The sequence below is a fragment of the Echiichthys vipera genome (assembly GCF_963691815.1).
Source record: "Echiichthys vipera genome assembly, chromosome: 2".
Classification (NCBI taxonomy): Eukaryota; Metazoa; Chordata; class Actinopteri; order Perciformes; family Trachinidae; genus Echiichthys; species Echiichthys vipera.
Genome location: NC_139827.1, coordinates 13,747,201 through 13,765,130, shown reverse-complemented (window position 1 = coordinate 13,765,130; position 17,930 = coordinate 13,747,201). Strand labels below are relative to the sequence as shown.

General features: G+C 41.9%; 1 protein-coding gene across 1 annotated transcript; it reads right to left on the bottom strand.

Moving 5' to 3' along the window:
- Positions 1 to 4,348: 4,348 nt before the first annotated feature.
- Positions 4,349 to 17,079, bottom strand: LOC310965301 (uncharacterized protein C4orf54 homolog). Its single transcript, XM_083938812.1, has 2 exons — positions 12,762 to 17,079; positions 4,349 to 7,180 (listed from the first exon to the last, which is right to left on the bottom strand). Exon 1 carries the CDS (start codon positions 17,025 to 17,027, stop codon positions 12,786 to 12,788), a length of 4,242 nt encoding a protein of 1,413 aa, XP_083794938.1. The 5' UTR covers positions 17,028 to 17,079; the 3' UTR covers positions 4,349 to 7,180; positions 12,762 to 12,785.
- Between the last annotated feature and the right edge of the window lie 851 nt (positions 17,080 to 17,930).

Genomic DNA, 17,930 nt, shown 5'->3' with positions numbered 1-17,930 from the left:
TTTAGGGATCACTTTGCTTGAGACTGAGATTTGTAACTGGCTGCCAATAAATGTGCAGTGGAAACATTTTGTGAGTAGGATATTTTATTTTAAGCACTTTCGCTAGCCAAAATTTGCATTCCAATTAATATCCCAGTGAATGTGAATTACAGATAAACCTTGCTAACCAAGCTAGCGAAATAATACTAGAGTTCGCTCATAACAGTTAGCACCACCCTCGTATCAAAAAAGAAAACCAAGGGCCAAAAGGTCCACAAACCAGCAGGTGACGTCACGGTGGCTACCTCCACTTCTTCTATGGTACAGCCTATAGTACTCGATCTGCAGCGGAAACCTTATCTGTTCAGGTCCTAGAGACCTTTAACCATTCAAGGTCAATGCCTTACGTCAACCATCTACACACATGCGTAGAACGGATCAGATTTGTGCAGACATCACGGCCACTAGCATAGCTGCAGCCTCTTAGAAGAATATTTGCCTCTTGGTGGTTTCAAGTCAGAATTCACCAACTATATCACTTTAAGATGGCAAATTCATACATTTTAACCAGAAATATAAAGAGAAATAGATTTTTTAAGATAAGGTTTTCCACATTATCATGTATTTTTGTTAGCTGCACTCTTTTAAAGAAACCAACAGACCTCATTTGTGTTGATAGTTGTGTCCAAGGAGACAACGTTTACCTAAATGTAACAAACACTTGTTGATCCAGCTAGGTGAGGCAATAAATCTTGACTTTTCTTGTGTCACAGCTGTGACATCAGAGCCTCTCCTGGCATCCAAATACAACAACTGGGCCTTAATGTAGATTCTTTAGAAACCACGAGAGCAGCTGGGGGCAAACCAGTGTCTGCCAGTCTCGCTGCATCCACGGCAACCGTGTAAACACAGCAGCAAACTGTCAGGTTAAACTTAAGCCCCGGCCCGGGTGATGTTTCAGTGTCACCAGAAAGCTAACCTTGCACGCTGGCAGATGCCAAAGTGTTCTTCTGTTGGCATAAATCTATTCGATTCCCTTTGAACCTTGTCATTTTTTTTTTTTTGTATGTTGTTAGTGGTGAATTATCTTAAAAACTGCAGCGAGCCGCGATAATCTGGTCAGGGAGATAAAAGGAAATCATACGTATAATAATGATCGACACAGAATGTAACTGAATAAAAATGTGCACTTATGTTCAGAAACAATTCATATAGTCAAAGTATACAAACATGTTTGAGAAAGAAGATAGTTTTCTGTTTTAAAAATATGAGTCATTTCAGTCAGAGTAGCTTTACTGAGGGACAACATAATGTTTTGTTTTCAATTAACTATATTTTCTTCTGTTAAATGAAATCAACTTATTCATTATTCAGCTTTTCATATAGGTTGCTATTATAATTGCTTTATTTGTAAATAATTTATGATTTATTATAAGCCCTTAATAAGAAAATGTTGTTGTCACTTCATAAAGTAGACTGTTTGACCAGCCAACGGTATTTTTCACAACATGGCAGCCCAGAAGCTTATAACTGTTCTGTGAGGAATTTATAGTTTAATCATTAATAAAGCCATTAGGTTTGATAAGATGTGATGCTTTACTGTCATTTCATTTCAAACACAATGAAATTCAGATTTGTAGCAGTCCACACAGTTTAACAGCATACAAATAAGAACAACACTACCTCATTAGATACTATACCTCTTCTTTTTCTTCTTTTTTCTTTTTTTACTTTTTTTTAAAAACTATTCTTTACTATTTTCTCATCCCTGTATCTGGGCTGTAACACAAACCAAAAAAGAGTGATTCGAATACATGTTTACTTTTTAATTTCTCTAAGAAAGACTTCATCTAGGGTTGTCAGTGGTCACGTGATACAGACAGAAGCAAGGTGTAGTTGCTTCAAGCACAGCTGGACCTCAAAGAGATTTGAATTCACACACATTCAGTTGCTTAATTTTGAATTTATTGCAAACATGAAGTCTTGTCAGTCTACATTACACTCATTCATCATATTCATTACTTTTCAAGCTTGTAAGTGCAAACGCAGCAGCACTCAATTCTCCTTTCGCGGCATATCTCCGCTGTCATCCTGCCCTCTGTCTTTCACTGGGGCCACGTCTAAACGGCCATTAAGGCATTTCATTCAAATATGTGCCCTTGTTCTTTGAACATTTATAAATACACTTGTCTCAGACCATCTCACTTTCGGTTAGCCCTCTTTCTACATACAAAAGCAAGCGTTGAGACAATCAGTTTCATATATTTCACCTCAAAGTCAGCATGTTTGTTGATGGACATCTGGAAGAATGTTTTAACACATATATTTTCTATGTTACAGTGCATCTTTGGGCAGAAACAATTAACAATGTTTCATTTTACAATTGAGAAGTCCATATAGTACTCCTGCTATCACCAATGTCAGTGTTGGTGACAAAATAGTTACAATCCAAGTGCATTAAGTACATTATTATTCACAGATAAAGGTCTTCAAGAAATAATAAAAGGCCTGTGGGAGAATGGTTTTTATGAGTTTCATGTTTATGAGCTTAAAAAGGATAATATACGTAGGTCTTATCTATGTTACTTTTTACAGGATTTCAAAATGATGTGTATTTTAATGAATAATCTGAATTAAACGAAATGTGAATTGACTTGCAACTTGCTGATTAAACACATTCCTTTAAAAAAAAAAAAACCCTGTAAGGAGGTAGTAAATTATATCATTTCATTTTGACTCGCTCATAGTTCCTGATTTTTTTCCTTTTCTTTGGATACTTGGCGCAATTTCCGGCTTTACTTTTATAAAAGTAATTTCTAAACAACAGATTCACAATTTGTGAATAAATAACTGTTTAACTTGCACTGCTCTCAACTGCCTCAGGGGTACATTTGAAATGATAATTAAAACACTGTTATTAAGAAGTACAATGTGTTATGAATCAAATTTACAAATTTAAGTCACATTTCACCTCAAAATGCTCTAGAGAGCAAACCATGTACAATCTACTGCACAGTCAACAACACGTCTTTCAAATCACTGCATGAATTCATATCACTTATAATGAAATCAACGCATAGGGCAATATATATAAAGTCTGTTGTCACAGAGGCATCATAACATGTATTTTACAGAATAAAGGTACAAAGACTGACCAGCAGCTCCAAATACCTTTAATATGTGTTTGGATTTGAAACATGCTTTAAAAAAAACAATCTACAGTTTGCATTGGTTTTACATGGGTTGCTGGGGTAACTGAGTCAAGGAAAGCACAATCACCCGCCCCACTGTATATTCAAAAGGAAACAGAACAGACGAAAACATAACCCAAGAACTATACCCTATTGAAAGCAGTAACATGGATGTCGTCAGTTGATGTGTCATTTTAATGAAAACATGGCTGTGTGTAAAGTGTAAAGACACACTCAACACATGTGCAGTCTGTGCTCTCTCTTCTACGGTGAAGTAACATGACTCCTTGTTGTACACTCACAGAATACTGAAATGCCATACATAACTTAGAGCCACGAACATGGGCCCATTCAGATGCACACGCACTCATCTCATTACACAAAGTGTAAAGTGTATACACCAGCGCCAATAGAGGAAGTTATCCTCTAAATTTCTCAGCTGGCTCTGACTTATTAGGCTCAACACTACATAGGAAATTCTGACCTAAGTACACCATAAAAGCAGAGTCCCAGCTCTGCTTCATCTGTTTTTCCTTTCTCTAACATTTGAAGAGCGTGCTTTTAAAATATAGAATAAATCATGTCATTACATTTGAGCATGTATTAGCAGCATTTGTGAGTCTAACACAGAGGTCACACATACTTCAAGTAGAACAGGAGCCCTGACTCCTAAAACATGCAAATGTTATCATGGATGTGGAAAATTAGTGTTGAAAAGTAGTTATACAATACATAGCAATGTCAAATATTTACCACATCGTTATAATATATATAATTTATTTATAATTTTTATCCCTCCTCTGAATGAACTTGAGGAGATTCAAGATTTCCCCTTAATCTGCATTTTTTAATTCAGTTTAGACAATGGTCCCTGTCCTCAGAAAACACTGTAAATATTATCGGGCGTATTGAAAGTAAATATCTTATTATGTTAAAAAAAGCAAGACTATGTGATTTCTGATAAATAGTGGCCACTGGATAATAGCAAATTGAATTCCCCTTCATTTCCCAAGATATGAGTGTTCTGATAATTGTCCATCCATCCATCCATCCATCCATCCATCCATCCATCCATCCATCCATCCATCCATCCATCCATCCATCCATCCATCCATCCATCCATCCATCCATCCATCCATCCATCCATCCATCCATCCATCCATCCATCCATCCATCCATCCATCCATCCATCCATCCATCTATCCATTTTCCACTGTTGATCCGGGGTTGTGTCTAGATGACAACCCTAGATTTGCGAGCGTTCAGACGAGACCAAAAACTCAAGTTCTACCATTCATTTTGAATGGTTGTATTGCATTTAGTCTGAAGTAGCGGAAGTCGCAGAAGGGTACTAAAAAAATGCAATGGGGTGCAGTGAAAACTCAAGATAGACTCAACTTTCTAAGAAACGTAACCTGACGTCACACAGCAGTGGCCAGTTTTGTCAGACTTTTGTTACATTAGAGGGTTAAAGAACACAACAGGACGTCACACCAACAGGCCATCGTTGCCACTAACTGCAGCAATTTGCTGAAGCTGCCTGAAGCTGTGCAAATGCAGCCTAAGGGTACGCCTAAATACCCTGCAGAGCAAACTCATTTTGGTGGCTTGTGTCTACCATCTCCTTCTTTCAGTCATTAGCCAGCTGATGCTAATGCTATAGGTGAGTGTTCGAACATATATCAATTGGTAAACAGAGACCCAGCTATCTCCGCACCACAACAGTCCAGCAGAGCATCTGAATTACTGCTGACATGGCACCAATCCAATGCCTGTCAATCTCTGATTCTTATCCTCACTTGTGTACAAGACTCCAAGACACATGAAGTACTTAACATTTGGCAATGCCTAACTCAAAATTCGAACAGCGCAATCCAACATGGCCTCAGACTTGGAAGTGCTGACTCTTGTTGTCACCACTGTACACCTGACCAAAGGTCAAGGGCTGGTCCATTGTTCCACAGCCAGGACAGAACCTGCATTGCTCCTCCTGGAACTAAGGGTGCACTCACACTGTCCATCCGTACCATGCCCCGTGCTTTAGGATACTTGTCCCCCCCTCCCTCTACCCCTGTGGGCCAGGCCCTTTTGTGCTCACACTACCTGGGCCTCATCGGAATGCTTCTTGCTGTCTATACGTCATCACACCGTAACACGTCACACGCATTGATTGACGTCATCGCGGTGCTCGATGCTCCTTGGGGTTTTTGTGCGTCTTGTCCGACTGGTTTTGAAGATTTTCATCTGACCAAATCTGCAGTAAACACTCCACCTCCGCATTATACCAACGATAGGACTCGTGCTCGTGCTCGTACATGTGCGCGCGCTCGTGCGTGTACATTTGCAAACGTGCTTTACAAAAGCCCACCTCTCCCAAATGGGCCGTTAATAGTTCCTTTAACGGGAACCACTACCCCGACCAGCCAGTCCACAGGCACTGGCCCTCAAATTGAGGAGACATGTTGATCAAGACAGCCCCATGATGTCAGTTCATTCAGTGACCTCCTCTAGTGAAATGGACAAGGCTGTCCCTAATCCTTCCAACTCTGCCTTCTCTATGGAGAATGTGTCAGCTGGGTTCTAGAGCTCCTCAAAGTGTTTTTTCAAAAAAATTGTTAATCTGGGTTGGCAGTTCTAATCCCATCCTGGGATGGGATTAGAACTAAACCCTGCCTCACCCTCCAGAGTCATCCGACAGTTTGGCATAACCTGTTTGAGGCTTGTGGCTGCCCGATCCATACTGAAAACAAATTTGTTCCTCACGTGTGTAGACTGTTGAGGTTAGGCATGACCTCAAATGGTTAGTCTCAGGATAGCCAAGAGGAACTGAACTGACTGGGTTTCCTGTACAGATTGGGTACTGACAAGGTTGATCAAAAGTCTCCCTGGCTTCCTCAAATTCCTCCCACAAAGTTTTCCGTCTGTGAACATATAAGCTCCAGTCCTCCTGATACCTGTCTGATGCATCAGGGATCCCTCGGGACAAATAAATCTGAAATGACCCCTTTCTCAGTTTGACAGCCTCCTTCAACACTTGTGTCCACTGGTGGGTTCTTTGTTTGCCCCAACAGTAAGCATAGGCAACCTTTTGCAACAACTTTGTTTCACTTTTGCAATGGAGGCTTTGAACATGGCCCACTCTTAATTAAATTTCCAATTTCTTTTCCTGGGATGCAGGAACAATTCTTCGGGAAGTGGGACTTTTAATAATGGTGGTTAATGCGTAAATTCTTTGCACACAGAAATACTATTTAATACTTTTTAAGTTTGCAGTACCTCACTGGGCCACTGGGATGAACTTGCCGGCAGGCTTGTTTTATTTTGCGGGAAAACCATTGAACCCTTTCTTGGTGACATCTTAAAACAGAGTCTAACAACAGAACAACTTTATACACAATGTCAGGTGTACTGACCTAGTAATGTCCGTTACAGAGTAATACCCATCAAGTTTGCTTGCATTAGCTAACATGGCTGTACCAAACCAAAGATGATGTAGCAGCAAATCCCTGGATTCGGCAAGGTTTTGTTTGATGGCATATGAGTTCAAGTTTTAACTTGTAAAATAAATGTGTTTTTTTCCTTCCAAAAGTTACATAGTCTGTCTTTTAAGACAAGGTAACAAGAAATTCATAAAAAATAGTGGCTTGGCCAAAAATGACTAACACTGAACTGTAATAAAGGGTCTGGATTGTTTCCTTTTGAATATCCATGTTGTAGGGCTCAAACAGCATTTCAAAAGTTCTAGACAGCAGCTGAATGGAAAGTATTACAAAGCAGATTCATATAGCAACATGGCAGAGCATCAGCCAGAGGATGTGGCTTAATATGTTTACCCTACAAAGTGCTGCAATGCATACAGATAACAGTAATGTCTGCTGAAGGATAAACAACACAACAGAGTGGGGTTAGAAATTGTTGTTGTTGGATGTTGTCCTGGGAAGTAGATCACAGGCTGGTGGGGTGAAAACTGTCCTGATGGTGAATGAAGGCAGATTCTTCAATGGAGATGTCTAGAGATGACATAAAAAAGACATAAAATCAGTTATACTAGCAATATTTAGTTTTTGTCCAGTTTATGATAAAAGTTGTTTCCCTTTCGTAATGTGACTTTTCAGCCTGCAGTTGCTGTTTTTGAAGCTTACCAGATTCAGCCAAATCACTGCTGGGTTATGCCCCTTGATTGTTTATGTAGAAGTGCTGGAGGTCTATAGCCCTCTCCACCTCCTTCTCCCAATTTAGGAAAAAGCAGAGGGGGAGGGGGCTATTAAAAGTTGACCCCATCTCAGCCCTGCAGACTCGCTCCCAAGCTCGAGCTGCAGCAGCATCTGATCTCCCCGAGCAGCTGTCCTCTCCCTGCATCAGCACAACAAATACTTTGCATTGCCTGACCTTTTCCTCCTGCATCACTATCCTAGCCATGCCCCCAAGTCCCTCTGCCGCAAACACCCCCACCAGCACCACCAGTTACACACACACACTCACACACACACACACACACACACACACACAAACACACACACACACACACACACACACACACACACACACACACACACACACACACACACACACACACACACACACACACACACACACACACACACACACACACACGCGCGCGCGCGCGCGCACACCCCCTGTGTTCCTCTTCACACCACTACTCAACCCCATGCTGGGCCCTTGACTGCCACGCACCCAGCTGACATGTATCCCTCATGCTCATGCAGTTGTATTAGTTCTCTGACACATTAGCTGAGAATTGACTGTGACTAGTTGTAAGTATGAGTGTACTGTATGAGAAACTTAAAATTAAGTTTAAGTTTTGGGGTTTTTCTTTGGGCTACAGCTTTTAACAGTGTAAACTGTAAATACTTCTGCATTTCTTTCTTTCTGTATTTCTGACCCTTCACTACATTTAGAAAAAATTATTTATCTAAAGCTGGATGGGTTATTGAAGTTGTCTCCTGTCAGACCCGCCAAAAAATGTCTACTGGATATCAAATTAGGAACCAGGAGGACTGAGTCTTAAGGAGACTACTAGACAACTAGTACCGCCTAGAGCCAAAACCAAATGCATAGATACCAATGCTTCATACAGAGTAACCTGCATGAGTTCTAGTCATTAATTTCAATGATTCCGATTGTATACAGTATATAGCTGCCGTTCTATGAGAATTACCGTCCTGTTTTCTTTGCAAACTTGTGGGCCTGTAAAGCCCTTTGAGATGACACACTGTGATTCAAGGCTTTAGCTATATACTGTACATACTGTGAACATAAACATGAATTGATCGCAGCCATGACCCTTTGTCTACAGTCAACAGAAGGCTAAACTATTATTAACATTTTCTCTCCATCACTGAAATGCTTTGGCGATATTGACACGTTTTATTGTGTTTCATCTAGGGTTGTTTTGCAGTGTAGGCAGTTGTGTATGAAAGGGACATAGGTCGTTATTGATTACTCTGGGCGCATGACGTTGTTCAGAGGCAGAGTGCAGAGTGGAGAGAGAGAGCGGCTGCCAGTCAGAGGCTAATTGGTTTCATCGTAAATTGTGTGTGTGCATCTGTGTGAGCTGTAAGTCGTATTATTTCTGTTGCTAGTGCATTATCCTTTGTTGTTAAGTTGATAACTATAGCCCCCTAGCTTATAGCTACTTGCTAACTTAAAGCATATGGTTGTTAACTGGTCAGCTAGAAATGGATGTGTAGCTATGTATTTGTTCTGTATTTAAGTTTGTGAGTGTGCTGTTTATGCTAACTAGTTACACTGCATATAATATGAAGAAAGGTGTGAATTTATTACAAATATCAAAGGTGCACATGTAGATATATATTTATGTATGTAATGTGGGCAAGATAATAGGTTGTTCCTTTTTTCTGGACAGAACCACTCACACAAAGCAATGCCCATGTTCTGTACTGTTGCTTGAAATGATTAAACAGTCAAACTAAAGTAGACTTGTCAGCAGTGTTTTGACAGACACACCTGGAGCCAAGAGAGAGATCAGGATCATCCCAACAACAATTTATACAGTCCTTTATTACAACCCTAAGTAACACGACAATGGACTAGTAACTTTTACTGCAGGAATTTCTGCTATTGAAGTGGACTTGGGACTGGGATGTGCACACATCTGCATTTGTAGAGAAGCATTAAGCCCAAATCACAGCACAGGTCGATACAATGCAGCTAAAAGTCAAGCTCGAGCTGATGGATGTGAAAATGTGCTAACCCTGAAAACACAAACTGACAACATGAGCTTGACACAGTCGTGTCAAGTGTCACAAGATGGTTAAGAGTATGTATTAGCTTTGAATGGTTGGGGTTAGGCATTGAATGGTCAAGGTTAGTATAGGTGGTCGGGAAATGAGTCTCGTGAAAGTTTTCCCAAGTTTTCGCAAATCTAGGGTCACCATCTAGACATGACCGCTTGACAGGTACCATCTGACATGTACCAAAATGACCACAGTCTGTACATGTGGAAATGTTTGGTTTCATTTACTGAGGTTTTTAGATGTCTGGCACTAACACTTATGCTACTCAGTAGAGATGAATTGTATTTCGTTTGTGATACCAGAAACAATTTCCTGGCTGCTCAAGATAATCAACAAACCTCACCTACTTAAATAAATACAATGGAGATCAAAATTAGAGAACAAGTTATCAACACTTATTATTCTGAAATACTGGTCATTTTTTACTATTCATAATTTGATAGAATATCAGTTGTGCCTATACCACTGCTGTACTGGCATGTTTTTCTTTTTTTTTTTTTAATAACCAAGGCACTTCAACAAAAACCTTTATTTTGTGATAAAAGTAGTGAGAAAAATTAGAGAACACTTTCAGATACCTCCCAGTTATTGGTGTTAATCTGGCACCTGGTGACAATGTACTTTATTGTTCGACACACCCTAATTATCTGGTGACTGAAACCCTGTGACAGCAGGTTGTCTAAGTAAAGGCCAAAGGAATGACCCTCTCGAACCTTGCAAGAGAGGTTGGGCATTTCAAGTCTGTGATTTCGAGACTATTAACACTGCAGCTGAAATTGCTCACCAGTTCACTGCTGAACAAGGCAAGGATGTCTTGGCACACAGTGTCTCTTTTTGACTGAAAGTCCACTCTGCAGTGACCAAACCTCTCATCAGCAGAAAGAATAAAAAGGCGAGACTTGCCTTTGCTGAGGAGCATGTTGTGTGGACAGAGGAGAACTGGTCCAGAGTGACTTCAGTAATGAGAGTGCGTTTCATTTATTTGGGTCTGATGGGAAACATTATGTTCGGTGTTGGACTGGAGAAAGACTGAACCCAAAGTGTGTGAAGAAGTCAGTTAAATTTGGAGGAGGAAGTGTCATGGTTTGAGGGGTTGTTTTCTGCAGCAGGAGTTGGGCCTCTTGTGCAACTACATGGCAGCGTGAATGCAAATGTTTATGTTAAACTTCTTTAGCAAAATGCAATACCTTCAGCAATTGTCTCCCAATCAACTGCAATTTTCATGCAAGATACACTGTCACACTGCAAACGCAATATGCAGTTCCTTGAAGCTAAGAATATTAAAACAATGAAATGGGCATCCCAGAGTCCATATCTAAACCCCATAAAGAATCTCTGGTTACTAAACTGTGGGAGAGACTGAAGAAGATCGGACCAAGATCAAACCAGAGAAGTGTGAGAAACCAGTGATTTCCTCTTGGCGCAGATGTGCTGAAGTCATTCCAAGCAAGGGCCTCAACACTTCCTATCATTTTTTAATATATAACAATATTTCAGAATAAATAAAGAATCAATCATTTGTTCTCTAATTTTGATCTCAAATGTATGTAAATTTAAAACCATCTCAAAAAATGACAGCACCATTTTTGTCATTTATCAATCTAAAAACCTCTGCAAATAAAACGGAAACTCCAAGATAAGGGAGAGTGGGACAATCTGTTTTTCCTTGTTTGTGTGAACTGAACTTTTAAGCATCTTATTCTTCTTATTCTTTTGTAGGCTACTTCAACTGTGGACTGATATGCAATAAGGATTATGTCCAACTCATTTATCCTGGAGAAAGGTTTCAGGAACATACACATTAATGAAATGTAAAGTTATACAAGTAATTGAAGCAATAAAATTACTTGATGTAAGGTGTCATTGACTGGAATACTTTCCTGTGACACTTTCCAACCCTGAGAATAAACCATGTAAACAAACTCGTCTCACACTATTAAAATAGCCCGACGATGTGTAATGCATAGAAAAGGGAACTCAACCGACTCGCCGAGGCTGAAAATCCTAGCATGCCCAGTGGAGTCAGGTTACCTGTCATGAAGCTACTGCATGTCTATTAACACTGACATGCCACTGCTGAAGCAGTCTGGGCTGCTGCTTTAGCAACGTTTACAACCCCCAAAAAATATGAAAACTCCTCAGGACCTTTACGCAGGTCCACATGAATGTCTATAGCTCAAGGTTCACTTACCACAAGTGGTCCGCTGATGAAGATCAGTGAGACGCCGATAAAAGCCAGTAAGTGGATCTTGAGCTAAGACTGTACTGTTCCCAAGGTCAACAATTACCTTTAATTCACAAATTTTCTTATTTGACTTCATCTCAAAATGACCTAAAAATTATAAAAAAAATTTGAAAATGATAAAAAATATGATGTGTAAAAAAGCTATTTATTAAGTAGAGTATCACAGTATCAAATTCACACATACAATACTTGGTATGATACCTCCCAAAAAGTTATCCTACCAACGGACGGCAACACGAGCAATCAGTGCACCTGTACAAGCCCCAGTAGTGTAGAACTTGCTTATGCAACAAAACTACTTGATTAGGTTTTGGAAAAGATTGTGGTTTGGGTTAAAATAAGTAAGTAAGTCTTTCAAGGTATGTATATTCTTCCTTCCAAGTGAACATGAAATATAAGAAAAAATATAAAATATTTAAACTGAGTAACATATAAACTTCGAGTGATAATTCCTATACTCAGTACTTTCTACCCCTCTGTGACTTTATGATGAATGTATTCTTGCATCGCCAGACCATGCTCCAGTGCTGGAGTCTGGCTACGCCCGCCTACCACTGTGGGATGAAGAAAAAAAAAAAAACGCTCTGGCATGTTATTATATCTTCAAACCAGTCAAAATTGTCCTGAGGTGTGCTAAGCTTGATATAGACGGAAGATAGACAGCTATGTATATATATATATTTATATATATATATATATATATATATATATATATATATATATATATATATATATATATATATATACCATATATAGATAGTTATCTGTCTGTCAGAGATCATCCCTGCACTGTAAATGTAAAAACATGGGTGTGACTGAATTGCACACTTGCTTTACAATGGCACGCACAACCGTTTATTGCAGTCAATTTAACCATAAGCATTTCATGGATTCAGAGTTCGAAGTTGACAGTATTCTTGTGTGCAACATTTAAATTTGTCTTTACCATTTTAGATCTTTAACTGATTTCAAATATTAAGTCATTTTAAACCCATTTACATTCACTTACAGACGCAAAGAAGAAGAATTGTAGGCGTGAAGGGGATATGTGATTATGTGCTAACTTACATGTGTGATGAGATGTTTCCTTGGTCACCGATGCTCCACTACAAAGCTCATAGTTGTTCCATCAAAGGAGGGCGGGGCAATGATTCTTGGACCTTGTTGCGTTGTGATACTGATAACTGGCTTCCTGTCAGAGCTCGCTGCGCCTCCTCTGGCGCTCACATGTCCCAAACTTACAGGAGGCTGCAGTGGCCCTTGTGGCGCCTCACCTTTTGCGCTGTAATATGCACTCTCTGCACCGGTTGCATTCGTTTCCGGCTTAGGGCTTCTGGCGGTTTTGACCTTTACTCCACCTGCATCCTCAGAGTGACAAGGGGACTGTGGCAACACTGCCTGGGCTGGCAGAGTGGGCGAGGGGATGAAGCCTGGATAGATCATGTAGGTTGGGGCGTATGCTCCTGGGCTCAGGGCCAAGGGGGACAAAGAGACAGGCACAGGGCTGACAGGTGGCACAGGAGAATGGGGCATTGGCACATCCACATACTGGCCTGTCTCAGGGTCAAATAGTCTCTTTGTTGTGGCCTGTATGGGAGTTTCCACCAGGTAATAATGCCCTGTAGTGGGATCCAAAAGCATCTTGCGCTGGGTTTGTGGAACTGCTTCTCCGGCAGAAGGAGTAGGGGACACAGTTGGGACAGATGGAGAAAAACACAACACCTGTTGCTGTGCTGGAGGCCCCGTTGTTGCCCCCGAGTGATGGTAGATGCTTGCAGCTGGGTACTCCATATATAACGGAGACCTTTTCTGCTCAGGTGTCTTCCTGTCACCTGTTGTAATTTGGTTTGAACTCGCCTCCCTCAAAACAGGCTCTTGACTCAGCAGTTTGATTTCCTTCGTATACCCAAGCCCCGGTATGGTCAAATAGTTCTCAGAGTCTGAGCAGGCCTGTGCGACAGTGGGATTAGTGGGAATGATTTTGACCTTTCCCTGCTCCACCTGGCCGTGCTTCGGGGGCTCGATTTTCACCGACAGTGGAGCCACCGGTGTCTTGGAGCTTTTCATAGTCGATGATGTTTGCAGCCCGGAGCTTTGTGGAATAGGGTTACTAACTGAACTAATGCTGACCCTTGTCTTATTGCCAAAATGAAGGACATGTTTGTTACTAAATGTTTTACTTTGCTGTGATTGTGTTTGAAATGAGTCATCATTATAGGGAACATGTATAATATTCAGAGCTCCTTTATGTTCCTGTGACTGAGGAATCCTGTCAGCGTTCGTTGTCTCCAGCTCCTCTGCTCCCTGCTCCTCACTGGCAATAAGTGACAATACATGACTGTCTGTGATTGGTTGGGGAGCTTGACTTTTACGCTTCCATTCATTTCTATCAAAAACATAAAGCTGCTCCATTGTTTTGACCGCAGCTTTAAGCTTCTCTAACGCGGCCTGTTTTGGTATTTTGGGCTCGTTTCTTCTTTCAGACGTCTCACATGCAAACTTTTCCTGTCTCTGTTTTGTCAGCCTAGATTCAATGTTTGGCTGAGTTTCTGACTGGTCATGGTGTAGCTGCTTAGATGTAACAAGTGGCACCCTACCTGTGCAGTGTGATGGTATATTTTCACTTCGAGAGGTTTCAGCCGTCTGTTGTTTAGCATCTGTTTTTACAGAGTGACATTTAATCACAATAGGAGATGGTGATACATGCTTTACTGGCTCTTTTGTGGCCTCACATTTATCAGCTGCTGAAGAACATTTACTCTCACTATTTTCCAATGAAACAAAGCGATAGGAACTTTTTACCAATTTACGGACATCTCTGACCTGATATATTGGTGTTTGAAACTTGCATTTAGTATCTCTTATGTCTCTAACGGAGAAGTTTGGGATTTTATCCGCAGGGGACCAAATGTGGCATTTGGCATCACCTGCTGCCCTGAAAGTGTTCACAGAGTTAATACTTATTTTTGGTGTTAACAGGTTGGCGATATTCAGTGTACAGCCTTTGTTTTCCTTCAAACTCCTCAGGCATATTTTTATCTCAGGGGTTTTTCCTCCTTTCTCGTTTTCATCTTTGCCTACTATGTTTCCATTATTGCCCATTTTAAACTCTTTTTCACATTTCTGCGCACCAGCATGTGCGCCTGTGACAGGAACAAATAGCAGTTTTGTCAGCATGTTGCTGGTGTCTAATCCTTTTGCTGTAGTCTGTGTGTCAGTTACAGATTTGGGATCAGTCTTGTTTACAGGTTCTGGTTCTTCTTCTTTCAGTGAACTAAATGGACTACTTTGACTATGGCTGAGCAATGCTTTTGGAGGCTCCTGTTGTCCCTTTTCTGAATCATCTGGTGTTTTTTTCTGCTCCTCTGCTGGTTCACGGTAACTGGGTGTGCTGCCCTCAGGGCATTGATCATCAGCAGAATTAATAGTAAAACCTGAGCTTGATTCTGATGTTTGCCTTTTTAAGCCTCTTCCTTGGCTCCCTTCTTTCATCCCGTCTTGATCTTTGAATTGGAAACTCGGGGAGGATGCTGAGTGCGTGCCACGAAGTTCACCCCTCTCCATTTTGCACTCTTGTTCGAACTGCATCTTTTTGGAAATCACATTTTTCAAAAGACTTGATGCAAAAACTGCTCTTTTGTGTGTATCCTCACTGCTATCTGAGTGATGATATTGCATCTCACACGCAGACCTGGCCAACACAGTCCCAGTAGCCTCGTTCGATCGTGCTTTCTTGGAGCATTTTGGACGTCTGGCGCCTTCAGGCGCTTCAACATTACAGCGAAAATTCAGCAGAACTCCACGCTGCTTTGGCTGAACGGAATCGTTAACCTCGATATTTTTGCTGGAAGAGGATGATTGTTGAGAAGTTGTCCTCTTATTCAGTGCGTACATTTTAGTTTGTGGAGCTTTCATGCCGGTTATGGACTTATCATGCCTCTTACTGTCCACAGCCTTATTCATTGCCCAAGTTGCGCTCGAAGTCTTGTGCGCAATTACGCTCCGCTCTTTTTCCTGCGATATGTTTTCATAATTCCAGTCCACATAAGCTGACCAGTTATTTAGCCCATATTCAGACACAGAGGACTCACTAGAGGTGCTAAGATTAATGGCATCAAAGTATGGACATGCCAAGCTCCGGAAAGACTTGGCAGTTAAATTACGCACCTCTTTGTCGGCGTCGTCTAGCTCACTGATGGAGCTGGACGCTCCACTGGAATACTCATTAATATCTTTCCGTCTCAGTTTGGATGCAAGGTGCTGACGGCCCGGAGCAGGGATGAAGTATTGGGCTCTGTCGCACAAGGGCCCCACTCTGGCGCCGGAGCTCACGAATGAGAAGTGACTCTCGTCACCAAAGTGTTTTGTGTACCCACGGGTGTTGTTGTCAAGTAAATTGACAGGTTCGTTCACCGCTCTGGAGGATGTTTTTATTGACAAACGGATTTTCCCCTTATTGGCGTCTTCGCTAGGGGTTTTGCACTCACTTTCATCAGAGCTGGCGCATTTGTCCGAGTCACAAAGATCACTGTCCTCTTGCTCGGTGCTGACAACGGCTCCACCAAGATTAGACTGCACTTTCGCCTGACTCCTGCCCTCCAGTATCAACGTCCCCTCCTGCGTTTCATCGCTTTCAAAAGACGCGTAATCCACAAATGAATAAACCAGATTGTCGTCTTCAAAATCCCAACAGGTCCCCCGTCCCAGGTCGTAATCTACGTCGTGGTCGAGCTCCGTCAACTGGATTTCGTGCGTCGTGATATAGTGGGACTCGTCCTCCACGGTGTCGGAGCCGCAGTGATCGGACAGCACAGCGCTGGCACCATCGTCAGACTCCGACTTGCTGTTCAAATACATGTCCGTGTATTGGAGCTCATCACTCTCACTGCACACATGTTCACTGCAGTCACTCGGTTCCAGCTCGGCCTGGCGCTGCTTCTCATTCTCCGAGTCCTGATCCCTGTTGGGAAGTTTGGTCAGAGTTTCCAAAGGAGGCTCACCCGAAACAGGCCCGGGGACGGTGGCCCTCTTGTCCTCTAACTGCTCTTCAACAAAGTCCTCTGAAATGATTTTACCCTCCTCGTCATGCTCCCCTTGCTCGGAACTGTCGCATTTGATAACAGACAGCTGGTTTCCCTCGCCAGTGAAAGTCACTTTCACTGTTTTTGCGTCGTCCGGTTTCATGTCCAGGTCCACATAGTTGGATTCGTCGCTTTTTGTCTCGATGGCGTGACCCTTACTGTCCGATTTGTCCTTATGCTTGTTCTCTGGGAGCAGCTTCCTGTGAAGTAAGGTGTCATCTCGGTAAGTGAGAGTTTCCTCCGCTGCTTCCATTTAGTCCCGTCTTACCGTCAGGTGGTCCTCGTTTACGATGTTATCCCCAACACAGGACGGAAAACTCTGGCTGGCTGGAGGGACGAGGAGGACGAAAAGCGAGCTGGGTGAGAAAGGGAGGGGGGAGAGAGTCAGAGAGAGAGAGAGAGAGAGAGAGAGAGAGAGAGAGAGAGAGAGAGAGAGAGAGAGACAGGCAGACAGAGAGAGAGAGAGAGACAGGCAGACAGAGAGAGAGAGAGAGAGAGACAAGCAGACAGAAAGAGAGAGAGAGAGGGGGGGGGAGGGAGAGTGACAAGCAGACAGAGAGAGAGAGAGAGAGAGAGAGAGAGAGGGAGGGAGAGAGAGAAGAGAGCGATAGATAAAGAGAGAGAGAGAGAGAGAGAGAGAGAGAGAGAGAGAGAGAGAGAGAGAGAGAGAGAGAGAGAGAGATGGGAAGGGGGGTCCCAAGGAAAATCCCACGATGATTTGTCTCTGCTGTGAATGTCAAGTGTGGGAAGGCTGCGTGCCATTTTACAATCAGACATTCTGTAACTTATACTTGAAGCACGAGGCCTTATATGAAACTAACCTAGTGCCAAGATTCAGCACCTTTCCTGGAAGAACAGCTCCCCTCCATGACTTTCCCAAAACTGCATTTTCTGAGACCCGTAGCATTTCTCAGAACATATTACAGGAAGATGAAGTATTTGGCCTACTGTCTAGCACAGTTGTCCCTCATATACCTTTGTATACAGTTCTTATTGTGAATAGACACTGGTTGCAAGGTTTTGTGGTATTTATATGGCAAGTTAATTTAGCTGGCTCTCGGATATTTGACTTAAGGGTCCATATAATACCCCATACCTGGGTTAACATGCAGGAATATACAAAGAAACATAACTCCGAACAAATAAAAGCAAAATG